This window comes from Anticarsia gemmatalis, chromosome 4 (assembly GCF_050436995.1).
Source record: "Anticarsia gemmatalis isolate Benzon Research Colony breed Stoneville strain chromosome 4, ilAntGemm2 primary, whole genome shotgun sequence".
Classification (NCBI taxonomy): Eukaryota; Metazoa; Arthropoda; class Insecta; order Lepidoptera; family Erebidae; genus Anticarsia; species Anticarsia gemmatalis.
In genome coordinates this window covers 10234238-10251336 of record NC_134748.1, presented here as the reverse complement: position 1 = coordinate 10251336, position 17099 = coordinate 10234238, and the positions used below count along the sequence as shown (strand labels likewise).

Sequence of the window (17099 nt, the reverse complement as noted above, 5' to 3'; positions counted from 1 at the left end):
ACATTTTCATGGCATAATAATACATACCATACCTAGTTAAATTGTAAAAAGCAACTGTAGAAAAATGTACATGACTAATGTGCAAATCTAGTTCACTTTGTAGCACGACGGACACAGAAAATGACAAGTACACGTTTGTTGAAATCCTCGCTTGTGATTGGTTAAGCTATGTAAGTCTGAGTTGGTAAAGTCTAAGCCATTATTCGACTTTTGAGGTTTAGTCTGGTTAGATTTGTACAATTTTATTCGCTTTGTTGTCAAAAAATGAAAGTAACGCTTTGTTGTCAATTATTGAAAGTGTTATTTAGTTATTAAGTTCAGTTTTGTGAAACGTATGCAAAAGTGTTTGATTAAAGTGAAAAGTTTATTGTCACGGTTCGTTAATGGAACAAATTCTCATTTTCTGTGCGAACTGATTGAATTTTCATTGAATAAGTCTCACAAAGGCATTTTAGAAAAGTGCCCGCAATAGGCTTTCATAACAACCAGAACAGAAAAACATGTCCATTGGGTAATGGATGTTCTACTATTAATTATTTAACACTATGTTCATGATTACAATACTATCAGATTTTTCGTAGGCACGTAGCAGGCTCGTAGCCATCTACCTAATGACTTAGGTTGCTACGCACTTATTAGCTACGCCGCGTAGCCTGTTCAGGGTCGCCTGATTGTCGAACACACATTGTTTTAGTGTGTGTTTTTTAAAATACACGAATTACATTGTTCCAGCTCATTAGGTCTGATTAGTTTATGATTAGAATTATAGTTAAACTGAAATTGGGTCACGTTTTGGTAAAACTGTTTTTGAAATAATTTACATACGTGTACAGTTGAATTATTACGTTCCTACTGATTGCGTTACCCCACTGGTCATCCTAATTTATTGTATCAAATAATTTAGTGAGATCTATACTTAACTATTCAATTATTGTGTTCATATTTTTCATTTTCATATTTTTTATCAATTACTTTTTACGTATCACAAATAGCAGATAGAATAAATTTAAAGACACTGGCTGTCAAAAATTTAAGATTATAAATATTTGTATGCGCTGCTTCATGTCCACCACAGCTGCAACCACAGCCGCCTTTAAATAAACGCAGTATAAAAGATTTCGCTATCATATCTGTCACAAAGTAGCACAGGTTATCCATTAAACGACCTTGTCAGTCTCCCTCGTGACAAGCCAACGTTTTAACTGAAAACCGGTCCCAAACCACTTAGAAAAAGCTTAAGGTGACAAGGCAGGTACAATAGCATTTTGTAAGAAATAGATATTAAGGTAAAGGACAGGTGTACCCGTGATCCGACCTCCCTAAGACTCGAGATCTTGCAATTCACTTAGCTGCCGTCAAAGACGAATCAGTATTCTTTGTCCGTCCGCCTACAACAAATGTATGTACGTTCAAATATCACTAGATAAACGTAAATGTATTGTTTGTATGACCTTATTTGTGTCCACAAAAGGTAGTCTATAGTTTTGGTGTTCACAGAGGAGCACTTTTGCTATGGAGTCTGTATTACTTACCCGGTAATATTGTTTTATCTTCTTATCGAAGAGAGATTTTACGTTTAATATGGATCAGTGTCTAGTTCGATAGTGAAAGAGCTATTTTCTGCCTTTTATCAAGTTGTTATCGAGAAAATAATAAAGGAAAAATTTATTAGAGCCTTTGGCGTGGGCCGAAATAATTTTTGACAAGTAAAGTTAAAGCAGGCGTTTAGAGTCTTCATACCATGATTATTAATAACTTTTGATCTTATCACGTTGCTGTGTTAGTGAGTGTTTGATTTTGAAATGAGATCACAAGACTCACTAAGTTAGTGAAAGTATAAATAATTTGTAGCTAGGAGAAAAATTCATTTCATTTGTTTCCTAGAAAAATGTGTTTTAAACCCGAAAGGCTTATTGCAATATTTTCTTCTCAGGAAAAAATATTCACGTCCACTTGGGAATGAGTACAAAAATAGAAATATTAAAATGAATATTTCAGGTACACAACTAAGATAATATTTTATTTGAATAATGGATTCCGCCTCTACTTTTATTACATTTATTGTTTTGTATCATAAATCTTGACTTCTTTACTGCTATATTCAAAGATTCACCTTGTATCGTAATCTAATTTTGGAGACAAATGATTATTTCTTTTATATTTGTAATTTTAGACAGCCTTAGATATAAATAAAATACACAACACATCTATTAATTATATTATGTATGTCTTTACGAAATTATTTTGGTTCACCGATTGCAAATCGACCCTAAAGCCCACAAACTTTAAGCGTGAAACTTTTTGTGTCTATACAATTAAATTCCGCATTTTTCTTTGTTTTAAAACGAATAAATTTCACTAACATTATCACGGAAGGATTGTAAAACAATCACTCAGTATATCTGCATACAATCGCAAGCGTTGTTCGAGCGCGGGGAAGATAATCGAATCAAGGCGTTTTAAATTTCCCAAAGGGAAGGAAGTGACTCTCTACATTTAATTTTATTTGGAACAAAAGCCCTTCCCTTTGTGAGTTGCGTACCCATCAGTTTCGGGACTACAATGGAAGTACGTAATAAAATCTAGGATAGTTTGTTTTGAATTGGACAACTTTGGTTGAAAAACAATTGAGGTGCTTATTGAAAACCATTGGCTATTTTGGTAAGTCTGTGTTTGGATTCTAGTCTGACAATTTAGAGAGCTTTGTATGCAAGGTTTGCATTTGATGGGGTTGAGATTATACAAAATTTAGAACATAGAGTGACTCATGGAATTGTAGCTGACGTTGGTTTGTTTGATACTTTATTTTGAAAGCACACAGAGTTCTTAAATATAATCTAGTCAGCATTAACTGAATTGTTTTATACTGTCTATGCATTTAACTTCTAACAGATACAGCGACCTACAGATTTTATCCTACCAACTATATAGAAATTACTTCTTTGCAGTAGCTTTATTCTTTAGAATCCAACAAGAGACGATTTCCTTCTATTTTACATAGCCAAATCAGCAAGTCGGTACTCTGATTTGTAAATTTATTACATAACAAAGCTCATATGAAACGAAAACATGTATACACACACGTTGATAATTATTCGACGTGTTCCAATATATTTGAACTGCGATACCCTTGCCTTACATGTGACAGTTCTCAGAATTGCCGCCCGATCAACGGCGAACTAAGTGAAAAGTAATTGTGCGCAGTGACCGGAGGAAATGGATTACTATGACAGTGACCGATGGGGTTACAAATTTGATTGAAATAATAACCTTTGCGAAAAATGGTGTGAAAATGGTGACTACCCATTTTCCGATTAACAATGTGTGTTCTAAACAATGAATGTTGAGGTTTTGCTATTATCTAATTGTTTTGGTTTTGAACGTAACGAACTCAAGATAAATTGTACCTTATGATGTAAAGATTTTCATACATGTATGAATTAATGGATTCCCTGTAATCGTGATTAAAGTAATACCAATGTTAAAAATATTTTTTACATTACTTTTGTGCTCTTATTTTTTTGTAATATCCGCAACAAATTGTTCATAACAAAAGTGACAAGCTTACTAACCACATTTTGTCAATCCGCAATCATACTCGACAGCTAACAAGCATCAAACCTAACTAAATCAGTACAATCACAAACGTCCGTGTAAGCGAATTAGTACGAATGGTACAATTGCGACGGCAAACAGTCGTAAGTTACATAGGGATTAGTCGCACAGCTGTTGACCGAGTATCCGAATCTGTAGCTCATTCCCTACAGTCGGTAAATCGAGTATTGAGAATTTGACATTTAAAATGTACTGCAAATAAAGTTCCGACAGCGCCCGTTAGAGGCATTGATCAAGTTTTGATATAAAATTATTTGATAGCCAGCCGGTTTTCGATAGTCTATACGGGAAGAGAATCGCGTTACTGTAGTGCGTTTCTTTACAGTCGGTCATAACGAGTATCGAGAGATTGACATTTAAAATGTACTACAAATATAGTTTCGACAGCACTCGCTCAGTGTGCTTATCAGTTTTTCGAACAAAATTGGTTGTCGATATTTGATAGTAGTAGTAGGAAAACGCCCCTACCTAACGCCAAATTCAATAGTCGGAGCTATTGCGTATCGGTAGTTTTTCATACAAATTTCAGTAATAAACTAGTTGTCCGGTTGTTGATAGTAGCAAAAATGATGGAAATAGTCCTTGCAAAATACGCTAGGGGTGTTAATTAACCTTTAATACAATTTCTTTTTCATGTGCTGGTCGATTACTCGTTATTCGTAGAAAATTGTTCCTCTGTACTTTACTAACGTGATGGTATCTCCGGCAGGGCGGGCCACAACGACTCCTGTGATCATGACCTAGTGGCCCATGACATCGGCACTCCCCTCGCCCCTACATAATCGCTCGCCGGCCTGACATACACACAGACAAACACGTAAGTATTGTATGTAATCGTGTGAATGAGTGTGTGTGAGACGGCGCATGGTTTTTGTACAGCTTTTTTTGTTGGTTCGTTTTCTTTGTTATGTTTTAGATTTATGTTTTGGAAGGAAAATGAATTTGGTTGAACTGGGAAAGTCTACGGCTATTGTAAGATATAATCAGTAGATATTTTTTAAAGTTTCCTATAGAGGTAAGCAATTTATGTTATGGGAATAGTGCAAAATGGCCAGTGTATGAAAAGAGGACGGAGATTCTTGGACTCAAAATCAATAAATGTTAGCGCCACAAGCGTTAAAAAATGTTGTATAGATCAATAACAATACAAAGACTTGCTCCGATATAGTTTTATTGCTATAATAAAGATTAACATTCGTATTTATAATCGTTAAGTAACACAATGAGTTCACAGTTCCACTTCTAAAACTAGTTCGCAAATCTATTCAGTAGATGTAGAATCAAATTAGGGGAAGGAGCGCAAACAAACAACTTTAATAATAAGGTTTCGGATTTGCTCGACTTTTAAAAGTTTTCAAATCTGTTTCGGAAGAGAGCAGCCGCTGTGAGTCCGTGATGGATTCTTTGTAACGCGTACCTTTTACCAAGTTACTCTTTGAATTTAAAGTTCAAAGTAACAGGAGCAGAATCGATGACAAAAGTATCTATGCACTATTACGTATTTTCATCAATGATAATGGAAGTGATAGGTACGTCTGCGTGTTCGCTTAAAAATATTTTTTATAATCATCATGCAAATATTACAAAATGAGCTAATATTGCAGGTATCTATGTAAGACACGTATATCAAGTAATTAACACTCTTTGATCAGGATGGACCTGTGCCATATAATACATTTTCATTGTATTCCTATGTTAGTTAAAATTTGCGATATCTACCCCGGACAAAGATAAAACCAGGGCGAATACAGTACTAACATCATTCTGTACATATTTATACACAGAAAACTATGTTTGTTTTGCCAAGGGAAAAAGCCATGATATTATGTATGTATAAAACTACGTTTGAAAATGTGACAGCGTATACATTTTTTGAACGTAAGTGTACTCGAAATGCTAGACTTTGAGGAATAACGAGTAACGTACTAGTCGTTAGCCTAAAAGCTTTGAAGTCAGGTCCAGTTTTGTGGTATGTATCATCTGGTTTCCGAAGTAGTTTGGTAGCAGTGTAGCTTGATTTGTGGTAACGGTTGATCCAATCACACAACATGGTAAAGAGATATTTGATCATGAAAAGATTTGTAAAGGTGCACGATTTATCCGAAGATTCTTGTATGAGATGTCATTTATTTGATGTAATAATCAAATGCTACTCTGAAGCTTTCAATCGTTAATTTTAATATTACGTATTAAAAACGGTTTATTACGATATAATAAAAAACGTTTAGGTGAGAAAGCGAAATGATTATAAATAATGAAACTGCATTTTTTATCATTGCAATATTTTACTTACTAAGTATTCATAAGAAGGGATTATTGATCACGGTTATTCAGCCTTAAAGGACCTAGATTTTATAATTAAATTAACATTTTAAATCACAATAAAAGTTATGGTCACCATAACATTATGGTAATATTTTAACACAACCCTTTGTAAATAATACAAATACAAAAAACCCGTTGACAATACACGCGAACAGCATTAAGTTAAAATTTATTACTGGTTTCAGGTAACACCCACAATTGTTATTTATAAATCCGTATAAAACTAGTTTGATATAAAATATTAATGTTTTAAGCTCAAAAATGATTGTTTCCGCTTTGATAAACGAATTATACTGTGAGCGTTTTAAACCTCCCAATTAAGCGTAATACTGTTAATATGATTATTTTAAACCGACGGTTCGTTACATATTATTGTTTATTGCATTAAATGATATTAAATGAACGTGATCAGCGCCTCTAACGGGCGACGTAGGAACTATTTTGCCGTACATTTTAAATGTCAAGCTCTCGATACTTGATAGTTCCAATTGTAGAGAATCGTGCCACAGTTGTAACGTGTCACGTTAAGAATTAAGTAAAGACATTGTGTGTAGGGTGAAATTATAAAAATAAACATAACTAAACTTAGTGTAGATAGTGGAGTATTTCGAGCTAGTGAGTGTGCGCAGGTAACATGTTCACTTTACTTAAGAAATGAAGTTATTACTTGTTAGTTTAACTTATATTAAGATCAAAGGACTTACTCCCACATACGTCATGTAATACACGAACTATCTATTAATTCATTACTTTAATATTTTAATTAAATTTGTCAGTGTCCTTGGTTTATTTTCGGGGTTTTCCATTCCATTCGTAAATATATGTAATTGTGATTAGTAATAAAATAATTAAATGTACTTTGTTTTTAGTTACTTTAGTTATTACGTATTATCGGACTTACCATAAAGTACGTCTATATGTATCATCAATTAATATTAAACTATTCAATTTAAACATTATATTATTATGGTAATAAGAGTAACATTATACATAATAATATGGCAATATACTCGCCCCTTACTATATGGGACTAACATTGATAATGGCAAAACCCGGGTATAACTTTTGGAATAACAGGCGTGATACTATGTACGTATGAACAAAATCAATATCATGTATTAGTAAAACCTGCGTAAATGGGTATCAAACAGTCTTATTCAATCTTATTTTAAACACTAAAACGCCCAGAGCGTCAGTACATGCCCTATTACAATATATTTACTTTTAATTCGTACCATTATCTCAAACTAATTACTTCGCAGGACAGTTGTTATTTCAACCACACAATTACTAAGCAACCCTACGGGCTGTTAAACAATTGTGAACCCACCACAGACTTGCCCATTAGTATTCTGTAGACGTCCGAACCAATAGAATAATTCAACTCGCCAATACCTACATGTCCAATCTAAATGTATAGGAACATTATTTTTTGATACGTGCTTCACGGTGTAATAAAGGGTTCGATTTATAGAAGGAGACTGGAGATGTTATAAATTTATTTTTTTATTCTAATTTTTTTTTAATTTGCTGTACCTCGATTCTCTATCACTACAGACTACCGACAACTGGCTAGCTATCGAAATTTTGACATAGAGAATGTACTGCCAAAATGTTTCCTACGACACCCGTCAGAGGCGCTGATCAGATTTTGATACAAAATTTCTCGATGACAGGTCGGTTGTCGGTAGTCGATAGTAGTAGAGAATCGAGCTACCGAAATAATAATATATCTTTCAAAAGTATTTATTTAGCTTCGATTGCCTTGCTACACAATAACTATATTTAGTAGCAAAGCATAGCTTAGAATCTGTCGCTTAACTATCGACTACGATTGGGGATGCTTTTACCTATTAAAATCATTAGGAGAACTTGAAACCTCAAAAAAGTCTTACGTGTCCTACGTAATGTACAACGTATATAATGTAACGTATGTTTAAGCATCGTATTAATATAAGTTGCGCTGTCTATTATGTTACTTGCGTGCGTAAGAGGCATATTATTAACTCTGAAAGTTTATAAAATTATCTTATTCATATTTTTACATGACAATGTAATATCAATTTTGAAAGTAACTTCTAAACATCAGACACCAACAACACTGTCCATTATGCAACGTAAACGCTTCCAAACAACCTACAATAATATAACAAACAAAAATCTCTGCCAAGGCTTTCCTCGAGAAACGTTCCTAGTATATTTCCTAACTCGAGGCAGTATTTTAAAACAGAAATGTAAAATAGCTACGTTCCTGTATAATGCGGAGTCTCATTTCGAAGCTGGGATAAGTTGAGACAAAAGAAGGCTAGGGATTTTTCTCCTGTTGCAATTTTAACGTCAAAATGTTGGAGCTAAATCTGAATTGCAAGTGCACGGTTATGTCAGACTTGAATATCTTGGGGTTTGAATTGATTTTTTGTTTAGTTTTCATATTATTTCCTTGATTGTGTAACTAAGTATAAATTTTTCTGACGTACCATAAAATCATGTGTTGTTGATTTGAAGCTATCAGCAGCGCAATTTTTGTACCATAAAATCATGTCACTTTGTTTTGTATTTTAAACTTTTAAGCGCTATTTCTTTTATTGTATAGTTTGTTATTAAATTTAATAATTTAATAGTTTGTTATTAATATATTTTAAACTTAATCAGGCTAACTATGGTTTATTAATTTTAAATTTTGCGTATGCATTTCGAGATACAAATAATTTGACAGAATTGAGTAAGTATTTAAAATGGCGCTACTGGCTAGAGACACCCAATTCTATATGCAAAAGACTATCTTACTTCTTTGGTAGTTTCACTATATTTTTTGTCTGTATGTCCAGGTTATCCACAATGGTGCCTCGCTGGCTGTTAGTGTGCTGCGTGGTGCTGTGCGCGCGGCCGGCACACCCGCAGGGCGCGCAGCAGTGTCCGCCGCCCAACGACATCACCCCCTGCAGCTGCACCGTCAAGAAGAACGGCCTCGACATACTGTGCGAGTTCACTGAACAACAACATATACAAAAAGTGAGTTTTTCGTAACATATTTTACTGAATTGATACAGTCAGGTGAAGTTAAGGGCGATTATCTCCCAGTGTAGTCATTTTTTTTATGAAAAATGATTAGCGCCTCTAGCGTGTTTCGCTAGAACTAATTTCTCGTAATCTAGTTAGTTGGTGGTACCAAGAGTAAATAATCATGCTACAGATAAATTTTACCCCTAGATGGATGTAACGCATTCTATAAAATCAAAATATTCTTTTTTTTATTTTTTTATAATCTTTATTTATTGAGGGCTTTTAACTCTATGAGTTTAAGTCAGCCCCATCACAACAAAAACAAAAATATCGACACAGTTACAGTTATTTTCCTTTTCTCTAAACAATAATGTTCCAAAATCAACTAATTTAGGCCTTAAACTTTGTGAGCTTTACTGTAAAATATCTAACTTATCCATTAAAAAGATTAAAAAACTGTCCAACGACCTCTCCACTGTTAAACATACTCCTAAGAAAATATTTACATTCGTCACAAATAACTCTAAATGCCAACTGAATCTTTTCGTCTACAGTTTTTTCTGATATAAAAATATTCTTTAAATTCCAAATTAAATTCAGTAAGTCAAATTTTTTCTGTTTAGTACTACTAGGTTGTTCTCCAGTCATTTTCTCAAATTGTTCAGATTGTACAAAGGTGGGAATGGACTCAAACGAATCCACATTTTCAGTCCGACTGCTTTTTGTCCTTGTGTTCTTTTCTTTTCGTTTAACGCTGTATTTATGTGGTAATATCGGGGAAGAAGAATTCATGTCTTGCTGGCCATCTGAAGAACTATGCACCACAACATTTGCTTGAACAACACTGCTGTATGTCCTATTTCCACTTGGCAAAACGTTGCTCAAGTCAATAGGTTTCTTTTTAACCATACTTTGACGTACCGACTTCTCACCTTTATTTTTCAAATACATTTCGAAAGCTTTTTTATAAGTAACGCTCTGGTCACTCATAATAAAACGAATCTTCTTCTCTTGCACAAATCGAGGGCAACATTTGTCTAGAGCCATGTGCGATCCCTTACAATTAGGACACTTAAATACCGCAATATCACAGTTCACATGATCCAAGCCACATTTGGGGCAAACTATTTTACTCGACGAACAATATTTCTTTATATGCCCAAACTTCCAACACGCGGAGCACTGTGTAACTGGAAATACATATTTCTCGACGGTAAATTTACACCCGTATGCGTAAATAGACACTGGAGGATGTTTACTCTTGAAAGATAACCTCAAAGTTTCGCTGTCAACCCATTCATGAGCTCCGTTCAATCTCTTCAATCTTTTCACAGACAGAATGTCACATGACGCCAAAATATTTTCTAGTAATTCCTTCTCATCAATATCCAGATCAACCCCTCTAATAATACCATAAGACAAATTAATATCATCAATAAACTGAGCTCGTATTTTCTTTTCAATTAATTTTTCACAGTTGGCGAGCTTTTCTGCTTGAATTTTATTACTGAATCGGACAAATACTTTATACGGGCTTTTATATTTAATTTTAATGATGTTCATAATACCTTGATCACGAATAAGTCGAGCCAAAGCCATCTGCTTTGGTAAAATTTGTACCGATGACAAGGATACTTCATATTCGCCTCCAACTCGCATACTTTCCTCAGCATCCACGAATGTTTCAGATGAATTTATATTATTTTCAGCTGAAAAACTTCTGAACAACTTCTTCTGCTTTCTCCTACAAACCGTGATATAGCCATCCTCGCTGCTGTCACCACTATCCCGGGCTCTCTTGTCGCCCTTTTTATTCTTGTTATCGTCATCACTGAGGTCGCCCTCCTCCATAACAAAGACAATTGTATAATATTATGTATTTACTGCTTATTAAATCCAAAATATTGCGAAAATATAATTTTGGAAATAAAATTGAAAATTTTAGACAATGTTACGTCAACGGACCATAGACCAAAAATATTCTTATAAAATAAAATAATTAATAATTCGACCCTAAGCTATTTTATAATCATAATTTTGAATAATAACATAAAATCACCGTATCTAGTAGAAACAGTGTAGGCATGCATCTGAACTTAGTTCATGAATATTAAGACCTATTCTAGTCACACACTGAGATAATGTTTGCCTTATCAAAGTAGGAAAACTTTGGCTCTGCGCCATTTTTCTCCGTAAAACTTTACTTAGTTATTTAACACTGTATCCTGCGCATTGTGTCTATAACTCTATACCAACTGAAATTATTCTACCAAAAGAACTGAGCAATTAGAAATAAAAAAATAATGAGCGAAAATTAAATTTGTGTTTGTAATTAGTGACATTGCATGGTGCATCACTATTTTCTACAGTCGGTACTATTGAATACCGAGAGATAGACATTTAAAACGTACCTTCTGTAAAAATTGTTCCTACGGTTTCCGCTAGAGGCACTGATCAGTTTTTTTGAGTTGATAGTAGTAGATAGTCGCCACAAAATTGTTTTAGATTATTAATAAAAACAAAATGGCTGCAGGCTGTCAGACACAATAATTCTCAGAAACGAAAAAAAATATAAAAGAAACGATTGCTGAGCAATACAAATGACATTATACTGAGATATCGCAGAGGCGTGTCAACTTAACAATAGCGCTGCAGACTGGACCGACGTTCTACAAATAAACGTTGACTTAACGTATTTATATAATATAAGAAAATACGTACATGTTGTCCTAGCAACTAAAGCAACAATGCATTCAATAGATCCCTCTATCGCAGATCGGTGTAAACTGAATGTTATTGATGACTATTGAATGCACGATTCCACGAAGCTGCTGCGTTTCTGTGGCATATCTTCGCCTTAAGTCCTGACCGATTGATCTATTAACGCCAGTCTGAAATGGTAGAATTGAATGTGTCCGATATATCTGTAGCGCGATTTCCTGCATCCGGTACTATTGAGTTATGAACGTTTGACGTTTAAATAGTTCTTGTGGAATACGCTAGGGGCGCTGATCAATTTTCCGTTCAAAATGTCTTGACAGCTACTCGGTCGTTGATAGTCGATTGTGGTAAAAAATAGCTCCTCTGACTTGTTTTTATGAAATAGCTTATCTCTCAAGAGTTGAATATGAAAATATTTTTTACTCTATTTTTTCAAATTATTGTTATTTATTTACATGTTGTTAATAAAATGTTGTTAATACAAATTGAAATGCATTCCTGTTTCTAATTTTAGTTATTGTGATACCTTTAAGCCATTTTTGAAGTACAAACAAATTCATTTGATGTGCCCTTACATTACGTCAATGGCAATGGGCTCTCAGCTTCAAATTAGTATTATTTTAGTTCGACCGAGGCCATGTAGGGGCGGAGATTTATTCGTTTGCTGGTCGTCCTTGTGAAAGCTCGGAAATGAGACTCTATATTTAGAATGTTACCATCGGGTCTAGTCAAGATTACTGAAGTATGTGATTCTATTGAAAAAGTGACTTGAATTTTTATTTTATTTTGCTTAGACTGTTTAATAAATAGCACTACTTCGGTTTAAGCAGAAGGTATTATACGATTGCAAGTACCGAGGTTTTAGGTTAGTTTCGCAAAACAGGTAAACTGCTCACCGCTTTTAAATTATAAATAGTAGCCACCAGTTTAAATAAGAAGTTAATTACAACATGACTGTACTGAACTGTAGCACGATTCTCTACAGTCGGTACTAACAATTATCAGGAATTTGACATCTAAAATGTACTGACCGGTTAGTTCGTAAAGCATTAAAATATACCGAATAGTTAGTTCATACGGCACCCGTTAGGGGCCCAGATCTTGTTATCATACAAAAAATTATCTATAACTAGGCCAGTTGTGTCAGGTGGTATTTGAGAATCGCCGCTGTAAATTATTTGATTAATCGTTATTCTTTTGCTCAGGCGATGAACGCGCTCCGCTCGAAGCCGACGATAATCTTCTACTTGAAGCTGCGTCACAACAACCTGGCTAAACTGCCCTCGTACATATTCCTCGGCCTGGACATCCGTCATCTCACCGTTCATAACAGCAGCTTGGCTGTCATTGAAGACTCGTCCCTCAGCTCTATTGGTAAGTTTCAATATGACTTGTTTGTAAACAAAGTCATACTTACGACTATTATAAATAATGTTTAAGTTTGAAATAGTTGGTCATAGTTATAGAATTAGGTGATGGGAAACTTTTTAAAGCGCTTTTTTTTAGGAAAGAATAAGTCGTGATAGTATAAGTCGTGATAGACAGGAAAATATAATATGAGGAAGGGATCTTTTGTAGTGAAAGACCGAAGTACGCAAAGAAGTTGATTAGAGAAGGCCTCAGAATTAAGTTGAATAATATAGGTGTATCAATGGCACATGCAGCTTAAGCCTAAAGACTTTATTGACCTAATTTTTAAATCCTTGTTTTGAGTCTTAATTTAGGGTATTGACAAACCTAAGAGAAAGAATAATAAAATCTACAAAATATTAAACAGAAAGTAGCATTGTTCTAAAGTTTGACCAAGATCTTGCAAAAGATTTTGAAATCTACAGAAGAAACCTTTAGCAGTCGAATAAAAAGTAATGTCTAGTGGTTCGCTTGCTTTGATGTACGGTTTGCTTCGAGCAACATCGACAATGCTCTTTTCACTTGTTTTGTAACCATTTTTATTATTGTTACTTGACTGGGATCGCTCCCCCTGGCATGTTGCCAGCTGTGCCGCTTTATTCACGCCACAGGTAGGTCGTAAGTAGGTACTATGTCGACTATACAGCCAGTTGTAATGATAGTAAAGTGGTTTACATCGTTTTATTTCTCTTAACAATTCAGAACCTCTTTCCTATTGTTACATTCTCTAAACACTCGCATTTCGAAGTCTGATTCTGTGGCGTTAATATTCAAAAGTGTTACCAACATCTAATTTATACAATTTTGTAAGACACTCAAACTTTATGATGAATGAAGCAAGATGTGGTATAAACTTGTACCCAAAATAAAGTCTTGAGGCATGACACGAAACTTTTAGCGTAACGTGTAAACGTAACTCAATAAATGACAATACCCTCAGGTAACAAGCTGACTCAACTTGACGTGTCGCAGAACAGCCTGGCGACAATACCTACGTCCTCATTCACGCACCTCAATCATCTACTTATTCTCAACATGAACCATAACAAGGTGAGACTGGCTTTTAACGTATTGTTCCAGATAAATATCGATTTTGCCAAAGAATACCTGTACACGTCTGTTAGAAAGACAATTAGGGAGATATTAAGGCCGACTGTCGCGAGAAAAAGGTAAAATAAAGTAGAAGTGAAAATATCAGATGTAGTCTGGATTTACTCAAAGTTTCTAGACAGGGTTTGCCCAATTTAGTCGCTAGGGATACTATTAAACTAAAAATTGAACATACGTGAGTTGAGAGTTAGTAAAATTTTGTCTGTAACTCAATTTACGTTTGGCTATAACTTTTGGTATTGGCAAATATTTTGACTTTTCCCTTTCGGTTTTCTGGTCTAGTTATTTACTTTTATTGATATGTTTTATATAAAGTGGAGTTAAAAATAAAGAGGTCGCCTAAGGCTCAGTGCACATGATTTATAAGGAGCGGTGTTCACAGGTGACTGCGGTGCACAACAGGGCATTCATGGGCTTGGATACACTGGAGATATTGACGCTGTACGAGAACCGGATATCTGTTGTTGACGGCGAGGCTTTCAAGGGATTGGAGAAGTGAGTTTTATATCATTAACAGATTTCTACTGACTTCATTTTTATCAAATACTCGTGCAGAAATGAAGTACTCATATATTTTTGGAGTATATATTATTAACGAAGTATATACATAATAATATGTATATGGTCTTGATATTATTTCAGTAATATATTTTACACCTGTTACATTTTCATGAAAATACCAATTCCAACCTAATTAGCAGGACCTAATTATAATGATATTATAATGGTTAAAAAATTAGTAGAACCTAATTTGTTATGGAAAATGATTGATCACGTAATTCATTAGTAAATATTGCAATAGTAAATTCGTCATAGTATTAAAACTTCATATAAATTAAACCAAATAATTTATTATGGAGATATCATGTATTTCGGTACGTAATTATCAGTGGACAAACAGGGTAATATATTTATCCACACTGAACAAGCTCGAAATATTTGGAAACGTAAATAAACAGAAATGGTTGTTTTATTAATAGTTCTATTGTGTAGTTTTCACAGAATTTTGCTTCCGATATTCGATCTGTTTTGATTATTTGTACTGTCACTTTCAATATACCTACAAAATAATAGTTAGATCATTTCAGCGAATCAGAAAATAGTTGAATTTGGATTCTTTTAACAGGAATAACGTACCTATTATTGATTAATGGTCGATTTGCCTCCCACTGAAACGAATTCTCGGTTGCGTGTGTGTAAACATTGAAATATTAATATTATTCTCTAGAGTTGTTACAAAACAAAGGCACTTAATTTCCTAAAACTAAATAGATTGTTTCTTTATAGAAAACTGAAGCGGTTAAATCTTGGCGGTAACGACTTGACAGCGGTGCCTCAGAAAGCGCTGGCGTTGCTCGAGAATTTGAAAAAGCTTGAAATGCAGGAGAATAGAATCGGCTCTATTTCTGAAGGAGATTTTGCAGGTAAATTGCTGTCAACTAAATATAATTCTACTTTACTAATACTAAAACGTCACTCGATATGAAGTGAGCGCGTTTGTTGTCGTTAAAAATATATGCTTGAGAAACAATTGTCAAAACTAATTGAAGTCCTAACAATGGACCAAAGTTAAATCGCTAATGACTGTGTGAAGAGAAAATAAAATTAAACAAAAACGATAATATAAGAAGGCATTTTTTTGAATTAATTAAAAAACCGTTTGTATCCTTGTAACAACTTTCTGTAATTAATGTATTTTCGTAGGTTTGCGTAACCTAGACTCGCTAGGATTGGCTCATAACCAGTTGCGCGAAGTACCCGCCCAGGTATTCTCGCATCTGACGTTCCTCAACTCCTTGGAGCTGGAAGGCAATCTGATTCAGAGGATTGATGAAACTGCCTTTGCTGGACTTGAAGGTGAGAATACATAGAAGAAGTATTTAATTTGGTTTTTAAGCACCAGAATTTGTAGTTGCTCTTGAGTTCCATGGACTTCAAAAATAGTTCTTGCGCGATTCCTTTCAGGAATTAGGAACGGCCCGTTAACTCTGAATTGCGTAGTTAAAGAGCAAACAATATTACCTAAAGTACATATAAAAGACTATACACTCAGCTCTTCTCTTTCATTCTCAAACAAGAGCCAAGCTGTGGAAGAATATAATAATGCTTAAGAAAAAAATACTTTGCTGCATGCTGGCAGCAATTAAATATATGTACATACAATTAAAAAAAAAACAGTTGTTCACTATTACTATATTATAACGATATTATAGAAAACCTGCAATACCTACGTCTTGGCGACAACCGTTTGCACGAGATACCCTCAGAAGCTCTTCGTCCGCTGCACCGTCTCCGTCACTTGGATCTGCGCTCCAACAACATCACCTACATCAGCGAGGACGCCTTCACTGGATACGGAGACTCCATCACCTTCCTCAACCTGCAGAAGAATATGTAAGTTTTAATAGCTTCATGATGATTCAAACAACTTAGTGGAAAGACTAGGCATGCACGGTGTATCCAATATCTCGATTCTCTACCACTATCGACTACCGACAACCGGCTAGCTATCGACATTTTGACATTTAGAATGTGCTGCCAAAAAAGTTTCTACGACGCCCGTCAGGGGTGCTTATCAGATAAATAATCTGTGAATATCTGTCCTATAATAAGTATGATTAGCTGTAGCAGACAAGCCAGTAAGTGACTGAAGATTTTACTCTTGTGTAGCTCCTCCACCCACGCACCTTTGCATATCAGGCTCTCTACTGAATTGTTGGGCTATAATGTCATGGAAAAGAGTTGAATTAGTATTATGCAGTTAGATTGTTAAAGTCACGACCAACATAATAATATGAGGTATTATCATGCCCAACGTATTATATATTCATCGAAAAACTTATTCTTTATCAGAAAGATTTTAAACTTGTCCCAATTCAGCCAGTTAATGTTAGATGTTTAATTTAAACTGGGTT

The 17099-nt window shown here is 34.5% G+C and overlaps 1 protein-coding gene across 4 annotated transcripts in view; it reads left to right on the top strand.

Moving 5' to 3' along the window:
• Positions 1–17099, top strand: part of LOC142972511 (uncharacterized) — a 107782-nt gene that overhangs the window by 88509 nt on the left and 2174 nt on the right. For all 4 annotated transcript variants that reach the window (XM_076113712.1, XM_076113715.1, XM_076113714.1 and 1 more), the window contains 8 exons: positions 4325–4432; positions 8769–8952; positions 12870–13038; positions 14015–14124; positions 14567–14679; positions 15472–15608; positions 15889–16041; positions 16398–16578. In XM_076113712.1, coding sequence (XP_075969827.1) covers positions 8779–8952; positions 12870–13038; positions 14015–14124; positions 14567–14679; positions 15472–15608; positions 15889–16041; positions 16398–16578 — 1037 coding nt within the window. In that variant the 5' untranslated portion in view covers positions 4325–4432; positions 8769–8778. The remainder of the gene's footprint in view (positions 1–4324; positions 4433–8768; positions 8953–12869; positions 13039–14014; positions 14125–14566; positions 14680–15471; positions 15609–15888; positions 16042–16397; positions 16579–17099) is intronic.